Here is a 20,099-nt window from a genome sequence, read left to right as displayed (position 1 = left end):
GAAGAGGCCCAGCTGTTTATGCTGCAATCGGCTGTATTGCCGTGAGACGTGCCCGTGCTTTTACTGCTCCCGGCCAGAGTCCGGGGTTCAAGGAGAGCCGCTTATCGCCCCGAGACATTTATTAGCTGGGAAATGAGCTTTGGCAGGCGAGAAGGGCTGGCTGGAGGGGATGGGCGGAAAGGGCCCATCGCCCGTGGCCTCCTGCCTGTAGCCTCAGAGGGGCAGCTGTGGGGCTCTGATGACTCCATCGACTCTAGCTCCCATCCCCTACCTGTGGGGAGATGGTGCCCTCTCTCTCAGCCAGCAATTCCCCCGCACCCGCGTGCCCCCCACACCCGCTCGCGCTGAGACAGCTGGGAGGGGTCAAAGCCAAGATCCCCCTATGGGTCAAATCAAAACCAACCTTTATTTACAGTGCAAAGGCAGCGGTTAGAGCAGGGACAGGAAAGGAAGATCTGCCCTGGGGTCCAGCCGGCAAAGCCTGCAGCCGGGACCGGCCCCTCTGTTCCCGCCCAGCCCGCAGGGGCGCGGGAATCCTGGCACAGCGGGGCCCCAAACGGAGGAGACCGGAGGCCGGACTTCAGACCCTGCCCCGGCCCCCTGCAGGAGAACCACCGCTCGCTCCCACGTGTCTCCGCTCCAGGCTCCCCAGCCATCTCCCGCTGCTGCCTGGGAAAGGGGGAGCCGGCCGATTGACCCCCCAAACCCCTCTTCCCATGTGTCCAAACCCCTATTGCACTGCTTAGCCACCCGAGAGCATGGGGGGGGTCCCAGGGCAGGGAGGGGGACGATTAGTGACTGAGTGGAGTTAGCACGTGGGCTCCCGGGCCTGGCGGGAGGGGAGAACAGGGGCAAGGGCGGGATGCACCGGACGGTTACGATTTTGACTTGGAGATGGCCAATCCAATGAGACCGGCCAGGCCGGCCACGCCCAGGGCCATGCCACCGACGATCGCCATGCCGACCAGGCCGTCTGCAGAGAAAACACAGGGCTTAGCCGCGGGGGCAGGGCCTTCACACGCAAGGCCCTGCCCACCTCTCCCGTCCTCCCCCATCTGGCAGGTCCATCCTCACCCCTGGGCATGCTGGGAAAATCCAGCCGGCTTGCCCATCATGCCTCAGGCCGGTGGGGCAATGCATGCTGGGATGCAGGGATGCACTGGGGCCCGGCTGGAAGAAGCGTGGGCAGGCCCGAGAGGGAGACCCACAGCCTGGATTTCGGGGTCAGGGCGGGAAGAGGGGCTGGCCGATCCCACCCTCCCTGGGGCGAGGCAAGGACGGGATTGGGGGGCCGTGGGGGGCTGACCTTTCTGCATGGCCTTGTCGATGAGCTTTTTCAGCTCCAGCGCCTGCGTGTTCTTGGGCTCCGTCTTCAGCAGCCCCCGGATGTACTTCAGGGCCTGCTCGTACTCCTGGGGGACAGGGGGTGGTCAGCACCCACAGTACCCTCCCTGGCCCCCCCACCCAACAGCCCCTCAATCCCTCCCATGGCACAACCCCCTCCCTGTCTCCTCCCACCCTGTTACCCTCCTCCCACTGATCAGCTTCGAATCGTCCCTCCCTGCTCCGAGCCCACCGCCCCACACCCGCCCCACCCCATCTGTCCTCGACCCTCTCCCCCTGGGCCCAGCCCTTCCCTCGCCTATCAGCACCTCGGGGTTTATGAGCTGCAGTGGCAGAGTCCATAAAACCCCGCCAGCACAGGGCCCCACCCAGCCATAGGTTTATGGAGCCCCGCTGAGCCACCCTGCAATCAGGCGGGGACATTCCCCCATTGGTACCTGGGCCAGGAAAGTTAACCCACTTCCTTTCTGGGTCAGCTCCCTGCATCCCTCTGGGAAAACGGGGCACGGGCCGGGGCTAGCTGGCCCTCGGCACCCCCCAGCTTGTCCCTGATCTTTGAGGGTCCCCAAGTCCATATAACCTACTCCCTGCGCCCCTTGAGCCTGTCCCATCCAGCCCCCAGCCCCTAGGCACAGTTCCCCAAGCCACCCCAGGACCTTGGGACCTGAGGAGCAGCCATTACCCGCCCCACACACACACCTTCAACCGGTAATTGGCCACGGCCAGGTAGAAGACGTAGTCGCGTTGTTCTTCCTTGCAGCCTTTGGGCACCAGCTCTAGAGGGTAGAGTGGAGACGGGGTGACTGGGGGCTCCGGCTCCAGCTCCCCCTCCCCCCGATTCAGGGCAGAACCAGGCAGACAGACCCAATGGGGGGCCTCCAGGGCGGTGCCCTGGCCAGTCTACACCGTGCTAACCCCAGGACCATCCTGCCTGGCGGCACGGTTCCCAGAGGCGCGGGCATGCCTTTGCTGGGTATCTGGCTCAGTGGGACTGGCCGGGCAGAGCCGGATGGAGCCGGGGGGGACCCCAGCTAGGAGCAGGGCGTCACTCACCCTCCAGCAGCACGATGCCCTTTTTGATGTCGTCGGTGTATTTGCTGCGCACCAGGCACCAGGCGTATTCGAACTGCGTCCCCTTGGAGACCGTGCCCCCGCTCAGCTCTGCCTTGTACTTCTTCTCGAACCGCTGCGGGGTAACGGCGGGGTGAGACCGTGGGCAGCGCCAGGAACCCCCGCCCGCCGGGACCCGTCTTGGGGGGACACACAGGGCCAGGGAGAGGGTGGGGGTAAGATGGCAGGGCATGGCCTGTCACCCCTCAGCCTCCATACCCACCCCCAGACGCACATAGGGGAGGGGAGAGAGAGAGAGAGAGAGACACACACACACACACACACACACACACACTTCCCCCACTCAGTTTCAGGACTTCTGAGTTCTCTCCCTGGCTCTGGGAGGGGAGTGGAGTCTAGCTGGGGAGAGAACCCAGGAGTCATGGCTCCCCAGGGCCCCTGCTCAAGCCCCTAGTCTGCTCTGCCTTGACCACTGGCGCCTCCTTTAACTGCACCCGGCACAAAGTGCCCCTTGCCCTGGGACTCGGCACTTTCCCAGCAGGGCCGTTCTGGCAGCAGGATGGGGCTGGCTCTGTCCCATGGGGCCGGCTCTGTCCCATAGGGCCAGGTGTCCTTCCCCCCTGCTGGCCCAAGGCCCCCCCAGCCCTGAGATTAACCATTCAGAGCAGCCTGGCAGCCTGGAGCTCTCCAGTTACCAGAGCCAGGGGACAGGGTCAGTTTGTGGCTGGCCGTGGTATGCCCTAGACTCAGCACCCTGCCAGTGGAATAGAACCCAGGAGTCCTGGCTCCCAGCCCACCCTGCTCTAACTGCTAGACCCCACTCCCCTCCCAGAGCCAGGGAGAGAATCCAGGAGTCCTGGCTTACAGCCCCCCTGCTCTAACCCACCAGACCCCACTCCTCTCCCAGAGCTGGGGAGAGAACCCAGGAGTCCTGGCTCCCAGCACCCCCTGCTCTAACCTACCCACCCCCACTCCCCTCCCAGAGCTGGGGAGAGAACCCAGGAGTCCTGGCTCCCAGCCCCCCCCCGATCTAACCCACCCGCCCCCACTCCCCTCCCCGAGCTGGGGGCCGAACCCTGGTGGTTCCAGGCTGGGAAAGGAGCACCACAGATCCCAAGTCGGGAGCATTTCTGCCCCGGAGCCCGTCTCCCTCCTGGCCTGGGCTGGGCTCCAAGAGGAACAAGCTCCCTCCAATTCCGGGTCTCGGATATCACATTTCACCCGAGCCAAACCACACATTCAGCTACTGCACCGGGCGCGGCGGAGCCTTGAGCTTCTGGCTTTGGAGCAGCCCGGGCGGCTAGGCCACCCCCACCCCCAATCCCAATCCCACCCCAGCTCGGCCCAGGGTACCAGCATCCACCACCCCACTTCCCTCCCGCTGGCCTGTGTGTCTCGCGGGCCCGGCTGCAGGCTAAATGCCCGGTATTCACACCCTGCGTGCTACCAAGCTGGGAGGGGTTGCAAGTGCTTTGGAGGAGAGGATTAAAATTTAAAATGATCTGAACAAAGTGGAGAAATGTTCTGAAGTAAACAGGATGAAATTCAAGAAGGATAAATGCAACGTGCTCCACTGAGGAAGCAACCATCAGTTGCACACACACAAAGTGGGAAATGACTGCCTAGGAAGGAGTCCTGCAGAAAGGGATCTGGGGGTCACAGTGGATCACAAACTCAATATGAATCAGTGTAACGCTGTGGCAAAAAAAAAAAGGGAAACATCATTCTGGGATGTATTAGCAGGAGTGTTGTAAGCAAGACAAGTAGTAATACTTCCGCTCTACTTCACACTGATTAGGCCTCAACTGGAGCAGTGTGTCCAGTCTGGGCCCCCATTTCAGGAAATGTGGACAACTTGGAGAAGGTCCAAAGAAGAGCAACAAAACTGATTCAAGGTTTAGAAAAAATGACCTATGAAAGAAAGATTGAAAAATTGTGGATTGTTTAGTCTGGAGAAGAGAAGCCTGAGAGAGGACAAAACAGTTTAAGTACATAAAAGGTTGTTACAAGGAAGAGGGAGAAAAATTGTTCTTCTTAACCTCTGAGGATAGGACAAGAAGCAATGGGCTTAAATTGCAGCAAGGGAGGTTTAGGTTGGATACTAGGAAAAACTCCCTAACTGTCAGGGTGGTTAAGCACTGGAATAAATTGCCTAGGGAGGTTGTGGAATCTCCATCATTGGGGATTTTTAAGAGCAGGTTGGACAAACACCTGTCAGGGATGGTCTAGATCGTACTTAGTCCTGCCTTGAGTGCAGGGGACAGGACTAGATGACCTCTCGAGGTCCCTTCCAGTCCTACGATTCTATAATCATCACTCAAAACACGCCTGGTGAAGGAGCCTTTGAAATCCTCTCCACACTAATCATTTGCTGACCATTAACACCCTTGAGTGATGGTATTAAGCATTATGAACCTGTGCTGGAATGATGCCTAAAATGTTTTCAAACCAGTTGAGTTGTTCAACAGGTCCGTCCTAAACGGAGGAACACGCGTTTGATTTGCTGACCGGCCCGATATTCGGGCCAAAGCCAACCAAGGTCCGTATTTACATACGAACAGAAGCCATTGAGACGGCCTGTCATCCAAAATTAACAGGCGGCACGTCCCGTTCCGAGCAGTTCCTCCTTCGGCATTGTTGGGGGAAGAACAAGGTGCCAGATGTATTGAATAAGGTCGACGGAGCTCAATATGACAGAGAGATTCAAAGAAAATGCCACCGGCTCAACCACGCAAATCTGGGTGGGGATGGATAAGCGAAGCAAAAGGTCAAATTCTGGGAACAAATATTTGATCTTGACATTATACCTTTATTTAATCTCGTCTACCCATCAGGCACAAGAGTATTCAGCGATATCATAGCCACTGAAAAAGAATGACAGACCCATACGCTCTCCTTTGGCCCACAGCAACGGGCTTTACCATTGAATCATCAGCCTGCTGCTCAATCTTCCCGAGACTGATTTTTTGCTATTTTCCCCAATCGGAAAGAAAAAGCAGGACGACGCAGGAGGTGAGACTGGGAGGACCTGGCAGGCTGGGAGCTCAGTGGCATGGAAAAAAAAAAGGCTACTACAAAGATGTGGCCAAATTTTAAGAAACTAACCAGGGAATCACGTCATTGGAGGTTTAGACAAACACCTGTCAGGGATGGGCTAGGACAGGGGTCAGAGAAGAGCCGTGAGAATGATCAAAACTGGACAAATTCAGACTGGAAATAGGGTGCGAATTTTTCCCAGTGAGGGGAATTAACCACTGTGGTGGAATTTCCCCATCGCCGGCCAGGTTTTCCATCCGGATGGGCTGCTTTTTCCTCGGATCCGCTCTAGTTCGAGCAGGAATTCAGGGCAGTGGTATGGCCGGCGTTAAACGGGTGGTTATCTGGGGGGCATTCGGGCCTTGGGATCTATGAATTCAGGGAGCTCGGAGATCCTCGAGCTCTGTAGCCCCCTCGATCCATAGCCAGCCCCCGCCATGGCCAATAGGACACTTCACTGCAGCGTTAGCCGACAGTCCTCCGACACTTTCCCACAATTCCCAGGGAAGAGATCAGGGAATGTCTCAGCTCACCTTGGTAAAAAGAACCACGGGATATGCCCCTCGAAGTCCTAGCAACAGACATGGGGTGGCACAGCCCCAGAGCGGGCCCGGTAAGTTGAGTGCGGCCGCTCGCCCCGTGGCACCGATCCCCTGGGCTAACACTTCAGGGACACGAGCCCCAAGATCGGGGTCTCTGCAGAACTCAAGGGCTAGAACCTGCCCGTCTGCAAACCCACTTCCGCGCGGGCTAGACAGTCACTTCAGGCCTTGGGACTCCCCTTCCTTCACGGGCCACGGGGGAGAAGGATTGCCAGCACTGTCCTTGCAGCTCCGTATGAATCCAATCTCATGCTTCAGGGGGTCACCCGGAGGGGTCAGGAAGGACTTCCCTCTCCCATGCACAACCAGCCGGCTGGATTCTGTAGGGGTTGGGGTTGCCTTCCTCTGAATCATCCACGACTGGAGATGGGACACTGCACAAGACGGGACAGCAAAGCCTCTTTCTAGTGGCCTAGTTCTTGCTCATAAGTTCGGGGCCCAGCCAATAACCAGATCAGGGCTCAGGAGGGAATTTCCCCCAGATTGGCAAGGACGTTGGGGTTAGGTTTTTTTGCCTTCCTCTGTGGCGAGCAGAGCGGGCCGCCTGCGGGATCTCCCAGGCATGTCTTGCCTTGCCAATTCCCTGTCCCGGTCTCTCCCGCGCATGGAACAATTGAGTCTCTTGAGGACTGAAATGTTTGGTCTGGCCTGGGCTACCCAGGAGGTCAGTCTAGATCAGGGATTGGCAACCTTTCAGTGTGCTGAGTATTCATTTATTCACTCTGATTTAAGGTTTTGCGTGCCAATCATACATTTTAACGTTTTTAGAAGGTCTCTTTTTAGAAGTCTAATATATAACTAAACTATTGTTGTATGTAAGTAAACAAGGTATTTAAAATGTTTAAGAAGCTTCATTTAAAATTAAATTAAAATGCAGAGCCCCCCCGGACCGGTGGCCAGGACCGAGGCAGTGTGAGTGCCACTGAAAATCAGTTCGCTGCCGCCTTCAGCATGCGTGCCATAGGTTACCTATCCCTGGTCTAGATGCTCTAACAGGCCCTTGCAGTACCTCTATGACATCTATAAAATCTCCCCCTGCCTTCACTTCTCTGCCCCCCGCGCCCTCTTCCCATACCAGCCGCTAAAGCGATCGGCAGATAAACAATTAACCCTACAGTCTTCCGCCCAATGGAGATTAATAGGGGATTTCCCCCCCTTGGGCTTCCCCGTTCCCCACCCTCAGAGTGACTGGCAGACGCGGCGCCCGGTCCGTATCTGGAAAGCCGTCTTTATGATCACGCATCGTGCTATTGTCAAGTGAGATCTGGCAGATTTGAACGCGCCACGTGCGCACGTCAGGCGAGCCAGGCCTGACCCCGACATCCCCTCACCCGGCCCTAAAGCTGTGTTTGATAAACAGAGTGGAGAGGCAGGGCCCAGCCAGTCAAGGAAGTCAGACAACGACTGAGAAATGCTCTTTTCATTGTAGGCTTCCCCCTCCCTCCCCCCACCATGGAGGAAATTAAACCCGGATGACTTTGTTTCAACACCCCCAGGGTTGCAACACAACCGCGCAGGAGCTGGGAAATTCCAACCAAGGCTAACGCTGCGAGCTCTGCCAGGCCACCCGCTGGCGGCTCTCCCCACTGGCCACTTGCCATTCTCCCAGGCGGGCGGCGTGGAGCCCCGGGAGCTATTCCCAGCTCTGTTGGGGGACCACTTCCCTGCTTCTGCGCTTCAGTTTCCCCTCGGCTGGAAAACGGAGAGAAGAATCCTGACCTTTGCGAAGCCCCGGGGGATTATTTTAAACCAACCGGTCCCACAAAGTCGGTGACTAAGCAAGCACCGTGGCAGATTCGCCATCTCTCAGCTTTCTGGGAGAGAAGCCGGTTCCCGGGCTCCATCCGGGGGAAGCGGGCCCGGGAAGGTCCAACCAGACGATGTAACGGTCCCTTGCCAGTCTCCAAGCCCCAGTCCCAACAGCAAGGGGCCGTGTGGGTGAGCTCAGAGGACATGTAGGGTTCGTTACAGCCTCGTTCCCAGGTTGTAACGCCCAGTTCAACCATAACGGGCTGGGGACTGGAGGTGAGCCCAGAGCGGGGTGGAGGGGAGCTGTGTGCCATTGTGCAAAATGCAGCTTGAGAGGAAGGCTGGTTTCTCCGTCTACATCAGGGGTGGGCAAACTTTTTGGTCCCAGGGCCACATCGGGGTTGCGAAACGGTATGGAGGGCCAGGTAGGGAAAGCTGTGCTCCCCCCCCCCACAAACAGCCTGGCCCCCATCCCCATCCACCCCTTCCCGCTCCCTGACTGCCCCACTCAGAACCTCCGATCCAGCCAACCCCCTCTGCTCCTTGTCCCCTGACTGCCCTCTCCTGGGACCCCACCCGCTCCCTGTCCCCTATCCACATCCCCGCCCCGACAGGCCCTCCCCCCGGGGCTCCCACGCCTATCCACCCCCCCCCGCCCCCCCCCCCCGCGCTGAACGTTCACCCCATCCAACCCCACTCACTGTCCCGTGACCCCTATCCACACCCCCACCCCTTGACAGGGCCCCCAAAACTCCCACCCCCTATCCAACCCCCCCACTCTTTGTCCCCCAACTGCCCTCTCCTGGGACCTCACCCCCATCCAATCCCCCTTGCCCCCCATCCATATCCTCACCCCCGACAGGCCCCCCGGGACTCCCACCCCCTATCCAACCCCCTCTGTTCCCTATCACCAGACTGCCCCCAGAATCTCCACCCCATCCAACCACCCCCTGCTCCCTGACTGACCCCCAGGACCCTCTGCTCTTTATCCACCCCCCCCCCACTCCCTGCCTTCTTACCCCGCTCAGAGCATGGGGGCAGCAGGGGAGGGGCCAGGGGCGAGCCTCCCCAGCCGGGAGCGCAAAGGCTGGGCAGAATGGGCCTGCAGGCCAGATGTGGTCTACATACATCGGGGAGGGGGGACTCCAGGGAGGGGGAGGGAAAAGCCACTGAAGCTAAAGGACCACGCTGGCCCAAGAAGAAACGAGGGACGAGCGGGGATCAAGGAAGGCTGCAGAGGAGAAGCAACTTTCAAACGCTCGCGTGACGATGGAACCGGAGGCTTTCACGGCATGAGCAGGGACTGGAATTCCCTGGCACGGCCCGTCCTTTCCTGGCCACGCTCCTGGCAAGGGCCTCTGGGGCCCCCTGCTGGCCATTCGCAGGGGCAGGTACCCGCATGGAGAACAGAAATTCGGCAAAGAGACGGCACTGCATGGATTCAGAGGAACAGCGCCCACTGATCACAGCCCTGGCTACCCTCCTGTGTCCCAAATGAACCAGATCCGCTCTTTCAGGAAGCCATCCAGCCGTGCCTTAAACGCGGGGAATCCTCCGTGGCCCTTGGGCACTGGCTTTCTAGTCGCTCTTTCTGGAGTTTCACTGGCTCTCAGTGGCCCTTTGCCTGCTAGATCGAAGAGCCTGCTATCAAGCTCACCTAAACTGGAATCAAGTCACCCCTCAGCTCCTTGGGTTGATCGCCTGGAGTCTCCCGCTCTCAGGCTGGTTCTCTGATCCCTCCACCCTTCCCGAGGCGCTCCTCCAGCCCCTCCCCAACCAATCAACCTCCTTCTGGAACTGCGGGCCCCAGAACCGGACGCAGGAGTCCCACGGCGGTGGCACCATGGCCAACCCGCCTCCCTGCTCCGACGTGAGATTCCCCCGTTTACGCAACCTGGGATCACATTCACCCTTTTGGCCAGGGCGTCGCACGGGGAGCTCATCTCCGACTGATGATCCACCACGATCCCCACGCCCTTTGCAGAGTCCCTGCTTCCCAAGACCCTGTAAGAATGGCCGATATTCTTGGTTCCTTCCTGTGTCTTTTCCTGCCAAACTAATGATCCAGGAACCAGGACCCGACCCAGGCATTTAGAGTCATGAAGAGATAGACAATCAGCCTTGGCCTGTCCCATAACGAGAAGGCAGGGTTGGCCCTTCTGGAAACAGGACAAAGGCACTGTGGAAAGCTCAAAAAATGCAGTTTGGGCATTCGCCGCCCACCTCAGCCGACGGAGTGCTGCAAACAAGGATACGCCTGCACTTAAAACTCAGGTAATCCGCCTTCCCGAGAGACGGTAGCCAGGCCGACGGAAGAATGCTTCCATCAGCCTAGTGCTGTCTACACTGAGGGTTAGGTGGGCCCGGCTACTCCCAAGGGAGTGGATTTTTCCCAGCCGAGAGTCACCGTGACGCTGGCAGACCAGGCACCAACTCATGCCAAGGCCCCTAGACCTCGCTGAACCCGACAAATGCAGAGCTGGAAACCAGTCTGGCTCCACTGTGGGTTAGTGTTCTCAAAACAGGTATTAGAGGGATAAGAACGTCTTTAGACTTTGCAGACGGCTTGTAGGATGCTGCGAGGATTGATCCTGCTTACCAGATCTGTTCCCCGTGGCATAAGGCAGCATTTAAATGTTTGCCCTGTGACTATAAAAATGTTGGCTAAGAGCATAAAACCACACAGTCGGGGGAGATGCATTACCGGGTGTGAAATGCTAGTTTACCACAAGAGGTGCGATCTTCTCCCCAACCAAAGAGGGGCTGCAGGCATCAGACAAGGCATGGCGGACGGGAGACTCGGCTGGTGGCTTCCCCCACACCCGTGAAGACGAGACATGCACAACCCCAAGTCCCATCACAGCGTGAATGCTCAGGTAAGGGAAAAAAAATGCCTGTTAAAGAGAAATTAGTACCTTTATACCTCAAACAGGGCGGATTTGATTTAAATCACATTGATTTAAATCACGATTTAAATCACTAGTCAGGAAGACTCAATTTAATCATGTTTTCTACATAAAAAGTGCATTCTTGTTGGTTGTTATAACCTTAATACCTATTCGTCACAACTCAGAGCTAGAGACCACCCAAAATGGGTCTCTTTTACGGCCTCCTGCCATCATAGGTTTTCCCTTCTAGTGAGAGAACGGTATGGTAGATCTCAAATCAATGAAGGCTACAGTCAGAAAGACCTCGAGACTTCTGGAATATGCTGCTCAGATAGTTTCACTTTTGTGCTGCCTGTCCCTCCCTTCTCACATTTATCTCCAGACTTCTTCTCCTTGTCCAGATCTATTCCGCCCCCAACAATCTTCTATTTTTGAAACTTTGCACTTTTAGAGAGAGGTAAGGGATTGACTCTGTGTACACAAATTTGCAGAGGGACAATAGGGTTGAGGTCTGTTATTTCTCACCTCTATACATTAGTTATTTATTTTAAAACATTTTTGCTGTTAACAAGCATGTTCTCTCTGGAGACATGAATCCACAGTCTGAGAATTGCAAAACTAACCATCTCTGATGGTATCTTCTAGACTGAGCCCCAGTGGGTAGATAGAAAGATTAACCTCAATAATCTATACAGAAGCCCCTGGAACCCCATAAGATTGGGTCCCTAATTCATGAACTATTGGAACTCATCTACAAAACTTTTCTTAAACATTACATGAATATATTGTCTCATACGATAGAATTAATCATCCTTATTCCATAAGGAGATATCTTTGAGCTATAATGTATCTATCTTTAAATAGGTTTTTTTCTCCCCCAAAAAGCATTTTATCAAAAAAATCTGATTGAAATAAAAAAAAAAAAAAACATTTTTTAAAAAAATCATTTATTTTTATCTCCTCCCCCCCCCCAGTCTCAAACTGCTGTACCCCCTCCCCCTCGCAATATTTTTGGTGATTGCATGACCCCCCCCTCCAATAGCCTCAGGACCCCAGTTTGAGAAACGCTGCTTTATGCTGTCAGGACGCTGAAGGGCAGCGATTCTTAGGGTTGGCCTCGAAGGACCTAATAACTTGCTTATTATAGAAACTTCTAGAACGTTTTGAACTTAAGATTGTACCTCATTTGTGTGTGTGTGTGACCTGCTTTAACCTTGTAAATAACTTGTTTCTTTGTCCCAGTTAAAAAATACTTTTAGTTAGTTTGTTTGTTCTAGAATTGGCTACAAGCCTTGTCTTGGGTTTGAGATCTAAATGTAATTGACCTGGGGTAAGCGACTGGTCCTTTGTAATCTGAACATCCTTGTGCCTTTGGGCGGAAAATGACCATCTACCAGAGTCCGGCTTGCCTGGGTGCCCAAGGGGACAGTCCCTGGTAAGACTGTCCTAGTGCTTTAGGAGCTCAGACTTGTTCCAGTGCAAGGTGTGAGGCCTTTTTCTGCAAACCATATGGCCATGAGAGGAAAAAGCAAAAACTCACATCCTCCCATTCCATCTCAACTACATTAAAACAATGAAATATCAGGCTGGTAGGAATGCTGCTGCTGGCTTAGTACACCTCTACCCCGATACAACGCGGCCCAATATAACACGAATTCGGATATAACACGGTAAAGCAGCGCTCTGGGGGGGCAGGGCTGTGCACTCCAGCGGATCAAAGCAAGTTCGATATAACGCGGTTTCACCGATAACGCGGTAAGATTTTTTGGCTCCCGAGGACAGCGTTATATCGGGGTAGAGGTGTAGTACCCACCACCACCGAAGAAAGAAACAGATCTTAAGAGGTTTAAAGAAAACTTCGTTTCATAGCATTCTGTCTGGCAAGCAGTCACTTAACACGTTGGGATTGTGAAATCTAGACGTCTTTATTGTTTTGCCCTTTATGGTCCCCACGTCTCTATTGTTGATCTGTCTGGTTCTTTGATTGTGTCTGTCCGTTACATAACTAATTTTGCTAAGTGTAAATCAGTTAAGGTGGTGGGCTGTGATTGGTTAAAAGCATTGTTTGACAATAGGTTAAGTTTGGTTAGAGAATTGTTTAGTAATATTTTAGTCAAATGATTGCTAAAATTTGAGAACCTGTGCCTTAACCAAGCTGAGGACCCCCATTTTGACTTAAAACTTTTGTTGGACCCCCAAACCCCTTGCTCAGCCCGTGGCCCTGCCCTCACTCCACCCCCTTCCCCAAATGCCCCACCCCACCCCTGACCTTTCCCGCCCCCCTGCCCCAAGCGAACAGCTGTTCCGCGGTGTGCAGGAGACACTGGGAAGGACGGGGAGGAGTTAATCAGCGGGGCCAGCGGCCCCGGACATGACCCGCGGACCCCCCGGAGTACCCTCGCGGACCCCAGTTTGAGAAACCCTGGGTTAAGACACAGCTAAGCAAGACTCAAATTTCACTATATAAACTGGGGTCCAAAAGGCAGCTCTTGGGAACCAACTCCAGGACACAGCCCCAAGATCCGAGCTGTCAGACCTCAGCAGCCTGCCAATCACGCCACGCAGAAGCTGGAGTCCCCGGATGACCTGACCCTGACCGGCCAGCAGAAAAAGCTCAGCAGTGTATGCTTAGTGGGTGTATTCGGTTTCGGGGACTGTTAATAAACAGAGGTTAAGGATATTCCCATGTAAGGTTCTTGCACTGGTAAAAGACCCCGCAGACCCGAGTCCACAGGGAACGGGAGTTATACCCTGAGCTTACGGAGGGATAGAGCCCGGAGCTCATGGAGGAGTAAAGTTGGGTATCTTATGAGCACCGCAACCCTCCGTATCACACCCCCGTTTGTGCCACTGCAACAGGCAGCGCATCGGCTTTGCCAGCAGAATTCCCCCCCCCTCCCGCTTTCTAGACTTGACAAAGCCATTGGCTCAGAGCCTGTAACCCGCTACCAGCCCCGAACAATGAGCCCTTTGCTTCTTTCGATTGTTTACCCCAGAGTCCCTCGGCACGGACGGCGGCTTCACCCGCCTGGGCAGGCGCGCGCCAGCCCCCGGGCTGCACGGTTCAACGGGCAAAGGGAAGAACGGTTAAGTCCACTAACGGGGTTTAAAATAAGGTTTCGGGCAATGCTGCGCTGGCTCTGGGATCACAGGTCCCAAAAGCTCGGCCAGTGCTCCACAGCTAATCCCAATGCACACAGATAACGGCACAGTGAAGCACCGTGCCTCAGTTTCCCCATCTCTACAGCACTGCCCTGCCTCACAAGGAGGATCAATACAGTCAAGACGGTGAGGCACGCAGCCCCTCAAGGCGCCTTCCCTGGCTGCACAGAGAACTGGGGCATCCTGATGCCCAGGGAACGGCTTCTTGAAGGCGTCAGTGCCGGAAGCTCGGCGTACGCTTCCTCCTCCCGTCAGCCCATGAGACAGGTCGTTAGACCTCACGAGAGAGGGTGGTGAGATGTCTGATGACCGGTGCACGGGGCTTACACCGCTAATCCAGAAGGGCCCGAGACCTCTGAACCTGCTCTCCTGCCCCACCACACGGCTGCGAGAAACAGCCGTGTGTTGCCAACGCCAACTGGTCTCTACCCATTTCGCTCGGCGGTGTCAAGCACGCTGCACCGTCGCAGCCGCAAGGGAAGCGATATTCTGCACGGATTAGGCCTTAACTGGAGAACTGCATCCAGTTCTGGGCACATTTCAGGAAAGATGGGGGCAACTTGGAGAAAGTCCAGAGAAGAGTAACAAAAATGATGAAAGGTCTAGAAAACATGACCTATGAGGGAAGGTTGAAAAAACTGCATTTGTTTAGTCTGGAGAAGAGAAGCCTGAGAGGGGACAAAACAGTTTTCAAGTACATAAAAGGTTGTTACAAGGAGAAGGGAGAAAAATTGTTCTTCTTAACCTCGGAGGACAGGACAAGAAGCAATGGGCTTAAGTTGCAGCAAGGGAGGTTTAGGTTGGATATTAGGAAAAACTCCCTAACTGACAGGTTAAGCACTGGAATAAATTGCCTAGGGAGGTTGTGGAATCTGCATCATTGGAGATTTTTAAGAGCAGGTTGGACAAACACCTGTCAGGGATGGTCTAGATAATACTTAGCCCTGCCACGAGTGCAGGGGACAGGACTAGATGACCTCTCGAGGTCCCTTCCAGTCCTACCAGTCTATGATTCCCTCATATTTGGCACTGGTGCAACCATTTCTGGAATCCTGAATCCAGTTCCAGGGTCCTCCATTCCAAAAAGACAGGGATAAATTGGAGGGGGTTCAAAGACCAGCCATGAGAACGACTAAAGGGTTAGAAGAAGCATGCCCCCGCAGCTCAAAGAGAAGGCTAACGGGTGACTTGATCTATAACTACCTACGTGGGAACAGAAATTTGATAACAGATGACTCTTCTTCAGAGAGTCTAAGGGCAGAAGGCACCTGCATAACAGGTCATTGGATGCCCTGAATTAATTCCAAGTTGAACTAGAGACGGGATGTCGCCTTGATTTAAGAATCCACCATGGCCCTTGGGAACTTTTCCCAATGATGAATTTCCCTTCGCTGGTAAAAATTCACACTTTCTTTCCAGTCTGCTCGCTTCCCATCTATAGGTACTTACATGGGAACAAGTCCAATAATGAGCTCTTCAGCCCAGCAGACAAAGGTCTAACAAGATCCGACAGTTGGGAATGGGCGATAGGGGATGATTACCTGTTCTGTTCATTCCCTCTGGGGCACCTGGCATTGTCCACTGTCGGAAGACAGAATACTGGGCTGGATGGACCCTTGGTCTGACCCAGTGTGGCCGTTTATGATGAATTCAGACTAGAAATAAAGCGCACATTTTTTCAACGAACAATCGGAACCACTTCCCAACAGCTGCGGTGGATTCTCCATCGCTGGCGATTTTGAAATTCAAGTGGGATGTTTTTCGGAAGTGTCCACTCTCGTTCAAACAGTTCATGAGCAGGCCACGTGCTGGCAACTCAGAGCTGGCAACCTTATGCAACCAGAACAAACTCCCACAAGAAAGCAGTCGATTCACCATCACTTGACATCTTCCAAACCAGACTTTCTGGAATATGCTTTAGTCATGCACAAGTTCTCAGGCTCAACCCAGGGGCAAGTGGGTGAAAATTGCCAGCCTGTGATAGACAGGACATCAGACTAGAGCAGAGTCTCTCAACCTTTTTGATAGCTTGCTGCCCTCCCAAACTGTATCAGGGAAATCTCGGGAACCAGTGTGGGTCCACAGACAGGTCGTTGAGGAACACTGGACTAGATGACCTATGGTCCCTTCGGATCTACGCTCAATTCTTCCCACTGGGTCCCAGTCAGCTACCAACGTCAGCCTAAGACCTTTGACATGACCCCAAAGCCCTGGAGGGAACCACACGAGAGTTGGGGATGAAGCCTTCTCTAGAGAGGGGATCCGGCTACAGAACAATCTTCCTGCAGAAATCAGGAGAGTTCAGAGTCTGATAGCCTTTAGGAAAAACAGCAAGACCTACCTCTTGGAAAATGACTCTCAGCTGAAAGAATGACGCTTGGCTTGGCATTTCTTTCTACTCAATTAACTCCCCGTCAAGCAAAACAAATAAACCCTCCCCCAAAATTAACAACCATCCCTGAAACAGATGAACTACCCCCCCCCCGCCAATAGTATTTAAAAATCCCACAACCAAAGAGCCTCCTCTAACCAGAGTTTTGATCTCAAAAAGGAAGAAAGCACCAGACGCCCTACCAAAGTCCTCTAGGGTCTTGGCCAATGCCCAGACGCTAGCTACAGTCAGCAGAACAAACCCCTAAACTAGATGGAAAGAGCCTGTGTCATCTAGACCAACCAGGAATAACTCCAGATGTAATAGAAAACCCCAATAATCCTCATTTTCAACAGGGCAGCAACTTTGCTGGCATGGTCCCTAGAGAGGGAGAGAAACTGAGTCTTGCTTGTCTAAGGCCAAAATTATAACTGGGTTCGCAAAAAGAACTAGATAAGTTCTTAGAGGACAGGTCCATCAATGGCTACTAGCCAAGATGGTTAGAGAGGCAACCCCATACTATTAGTTTCCCCAATCCTCTGACTGCCAGATGCAGGGAATGGGCAACAGGGGATGGATCACTTGATGATTCCCTGTTCTGTTCATTGCCTCTGGGGCACCTGGCATTGGCCACTGTCGGAAGACAGGATACTGGGCCAGATGGTCCTTTGGTCTGATCCAGTGTAGCCATTCAGATGTTTAATCACTAGATCTCTTCCAGAAAGGCAGCCAGTCTGGGGCTGAATACAAACATTTGTTCCAATTGTTAAATCAGCCTAATTGAAAACACTGATGCCCAATTTTTTTTTTTTGGGGGGGGGGGGTGATGTTAAGGCTGTCCATTTCACCCCATGGCAGCCAAGCCCTGGGGCCCCTTCCATATCGCTCGCGCCGACGGCTCGGGAAGAGAACGCAAAGCCCCAGAGTTCTGCACAGGACTGGGGTTTCCTGATCCCCACCACGGCACAGCCCTCCCTGCTGCCACATGCTCCCCACGGCCTCTCCACACAAGTACGAGGGCAGAACCGTTGCATAGTTTACTGCATCCCAACAAGGGGGCATGATCCCCTGCCAACCCTTCCCCCCCACACACACACTTGGAGGTACCTGGCTTGCAGGGGGGCCGGGGGGGGAGGGGGGGTGTCACAGGATCTAAGAAAGAACGTAGCACCCCCTCCAGCCCAGGAGCCCGAAGCATCACGCACGAGAGAAAACCAGTGACATCCAAACACATAGGCACCTGCTCCATCAATGCAGAGAGAATTGAGGGGGGAGGGGGGTTCACTGGGGCCAGAAGGCGAATGGGACCGGTTATTCAAGGGCAGCTGGGGATGGTCTCAGGGAGGAGAGGCCCCAAGGAAAGCCCCTGGGCGGGGCAGGGGAAGTCAGCGGCGAGAGATTCAGGGCAGGGATATGGGGGGCAGATCCAACTGTCAGTGGGACCTGGGGGAGCAGATGCCTCAAAAGGGAGGGGGCAGGCTCTGGGAGGGAGAAGGCAGGGAGAGCTGTAGGGGAGGGGCTATGGGGGTATTCAGTGAGCAGGACCATGGGGTAGGCTCAGGGGAAGGGGAGCGTGAATTGAAGGTTCAGGAGGAGGGGGGAGGCTCCGGCGGAGGGGACCCTGGGTAGGGGAATCCAGGGGGTTGGGCTGGACAGGAAGGGCCTGGGGGGGGGGGGGAGGTCCGGGGTAAAGTTCCTCCGGGGGGGCTGAAGAGGAGGGACCTTTGGGTGGGGGATCCGGGGCCTGGATTGAGGGTTCTGGGTGGAGGATCCCAGGGACAGGGGCCCCTGGATAGGGTACACTGGGAGTGGGACTGTGTTGAAGGTTCAGGGCCTTAGAGCAGCGGTTCTCAAACTTCCTTGCACAGCGATCCCCTTCCGACAACAAAAATTACTTCCCGACCCCAGGAGGGCGGGGCCGAAGCCTGAGTCCCACTGCAAAGCCCAAACCCCACCGCTCCAGGCAGGGGGCCTGCAAACCGACTCCTGAAGCCCTCGGGCTTCGGCCCCGCCCTCCTGGAGAGACAGGAGAGCAGAGGGACTCCTGGGGGGCGGGGCCCAAACCGCAGAGGGGGAGGGTGTATGGGGCGGGGTCTATGCTGGGGATTCAAGGCAGGAGGACCCAGGCTAGGGGACCCCAGGTGGCAGGGCCCTGGTTAGGACGATGGTGGGGGGACGATGGGGGGGTCTGGGGGCAGGACCCCAATTAGGGGTATGGTGGGGGGGCCCAGGTGAGGGGGATGCCAGGGGGCAGGGTCCAGGGAGGGGGCAATGGGGGGCAGGGCCCCAGTTGCAGGGATGTCAGGGGACCAATGGGGGAGTCGGGGGGTCTGGGGGCAGGGCTCCAGTCAGGGGGATGGTGGGGGGGCAGGGCACAAGGAGGGGACCCCAGAGGGCGGGGCTCAGGGAGAGGGGCAATGGGAGGGACTGGGGGGGCAGGGCTCGGGGGGGGATGCCGGGAGGGCAATGGGGAGCCTAGGGAGGCGGGGAGGAGGATGGCAGGGGGGAGATGGGAAGCCTGGGCCCAGGGAGGGGGTAGCAGAGGGCGGGGCCCGGGGAGGGGGCGATGGGAGGGACTGGGGGGCGGGACCCGGGGAGGAGGATACCAGGGGGCGATGGGGGGGCGGGGCCCGGGTGAGGGGGGCGATGGGGGGGCCCGGAGGGGCGGGGCCCGGGAGGGGGATGCCGGGGGTGGGCGATGGGGGCGGGGCCTCTCACCAGCAGATCCTCCACCGCCACCACTTCGCTCAGCACCGACTCCATCGCGTCCCCACCCCCGGAAGTCGCCGCCCCGGAACTAAACCTGCGGCTCGCCCCGGAACCGGAAACGCGGCCGCTGTTCTCCGCCTTCTCCCCCGCCCCTCGCCGCTGAGGCGCATGCGTCGCTTGGCTCCGGCCGGCTCCTGCCCCTGCTGCGGATCGCGAAAGGGAAGGGGTGGTTTGGGCCAAGGCGGCCACCGTCCCGGCCCGGGAGGACGCGCGCCACGGAGGGGGCTGCCCCTGTTACCATGGCGTCCGCGCGGCGCTGAGAGATGCGGGCGGGGAGAGAGAGGAGCGCTGCGCCTGCGCAGCGGGAACGGGCGGCAGTTTGCGCATGCGTTGGCGAACGGGGCCGCGCAGGGGTTGCCGGGAAATTTGGCCTGGAGCCCTGAGTCCGCCTAGTGACGTTGGAGTGGGGAGATGCTGGGCACGCCCCCCTAGTTACCATGGGGACGCGACGCTCCGACAGGGACACCCCCCCCCGTTTGGGGAAGCGCCCGGCATCCCGTTCCCATGGCAACACAGGGACCAGGCGCCCTTCACTTGGGGGGTGCCCAACTTCCCGTTCCCATGGTAACACTGGACCCCCTCATTTGGGGTGTCTGCCCGGCATCTCGTTCCCATGGCAACGGCAACACAGGGACATCCTCCCCCTTTTGGGGGGCGGTGCCCAGCATGCCATTCTCAAGGTAACACAGGGCTCCCTCATTTGGGGGGGTCTCTGCCAGCTGTGGGTCTGGCCGTGGGGCGCAGGCTGTGCACACACTGGCTTGGCAGGCTGGGGGGGGGGCTGCCCTCGCCCCACGCAGCCCCCGGGAGCTCTCCTGGGGACACATCCCAGCACATGAGCCGCCCAGCCAAAGGCCCGGCTGAGTGGGGGCCCGTTGTGCCAGGCCCCTCCACCGGGGGGCCCGCGTGTGCCAGGCGCTGCGCCTGCCCCCTCAGAGCAATCGGCTCAGGCTCTCTGCAGACCCAGGCAGGCGTCACAGGCCCCCTCCCTTCCTGGCACCTCCCTCTGGAGGCCCGGTGCCATCGGGGCCCGCTCCAGGCCTGGCTCCTCTCCTCCCACTGGTCCCTGGGGGAGCTCCGGGGGCAGCTCCCTCCTGCCCTGGGCCT

The 20,099-nt window shown here is 56.5% G+C and overlaps 1 protein-coding gene across 2 annotated transcripts; it reads right to left on the bottom strand.

Moving 5' to 3' along the window:
• Positions 1-386: 386 nt before the first annotated feature.
• On the bottom strand, positions 387-19,277 carry FIS1 (fission, mitochondrial 1). 2 transcript variants are annotated; one of them, XM_034757065.1, is made up of 6 exons: positions 18,942-19,277; positions 10,529-10,696; positions 2,398-2,530; positions 2,044-2,120; positions 1,307-1,412; positions 387-973 (listed from the first exon to the last, which is right to left on the bottom strand). In XM_034757065.1, the coding sequence occupies exons 1-6, from the start codon at positions 18,984-18,986 to the stop codon at positions 876-878; spliced, it is 627 nt and encodes a 208-aa protein (XP_034612956.1). In that variant the 5' UTR covers positions 18,987-19,277; the 3' UTR covers positions 387-875. The 2 variants fall into 2 exon arrangements, with proteins under 2 accessions (XP_034612956.1, XP_034612957.1); XM_034757066.1 differs by lacking the exon at positions 10,529-10,696 and having other exon boundaries at positions 18,942-19,273.
• Positions 19,278-20,099: the final 822 nt, after the last annotated feature.

Source organism: Trachemys scripta, chromosome 25 (genome assembly GCF_013100865.1).
Source record: "Trachemys scripta elegans isolate TJP31775 chromosome 25, CAS_Tse_1.0, whole genome shotgun sequence".
NCBI classification, from domain to species: Eukaryota; Metazoa; Chordata; order Testudines; family Emydidae; genus Trachemys; species Trachemys scripta.
Note: the sequence above shows the minus strand (reverse complement) of the source record. Positions and strands in the feature narration are given on the sequence as shown.

Bases quoted from the DNA above. Each gene is read 5' to 3' on its own strand.
- FIS1 (XM_034757065.1), bottom strand. From the start codon at position 18,986: ATGGAGTCGGTGCTGAGCGAAGTGGTGGCGGTGGAGGATCTGCTG. The intron at 2,531-10,528 runs GTAAACTAGCAT...GTTACCCCGCAG, and splicing joins AGAAGATCGCACCTCTTGTG to CGGTTCGAGAAGAAGTACAA. The intron at 974-1,306 runs GTCAGCCCCCCA...TTTTCTCTGCAG, and splicing joins CGACAAGGCCATGCAGAAAG to ACGGCCTGGTCGGCATGGCG.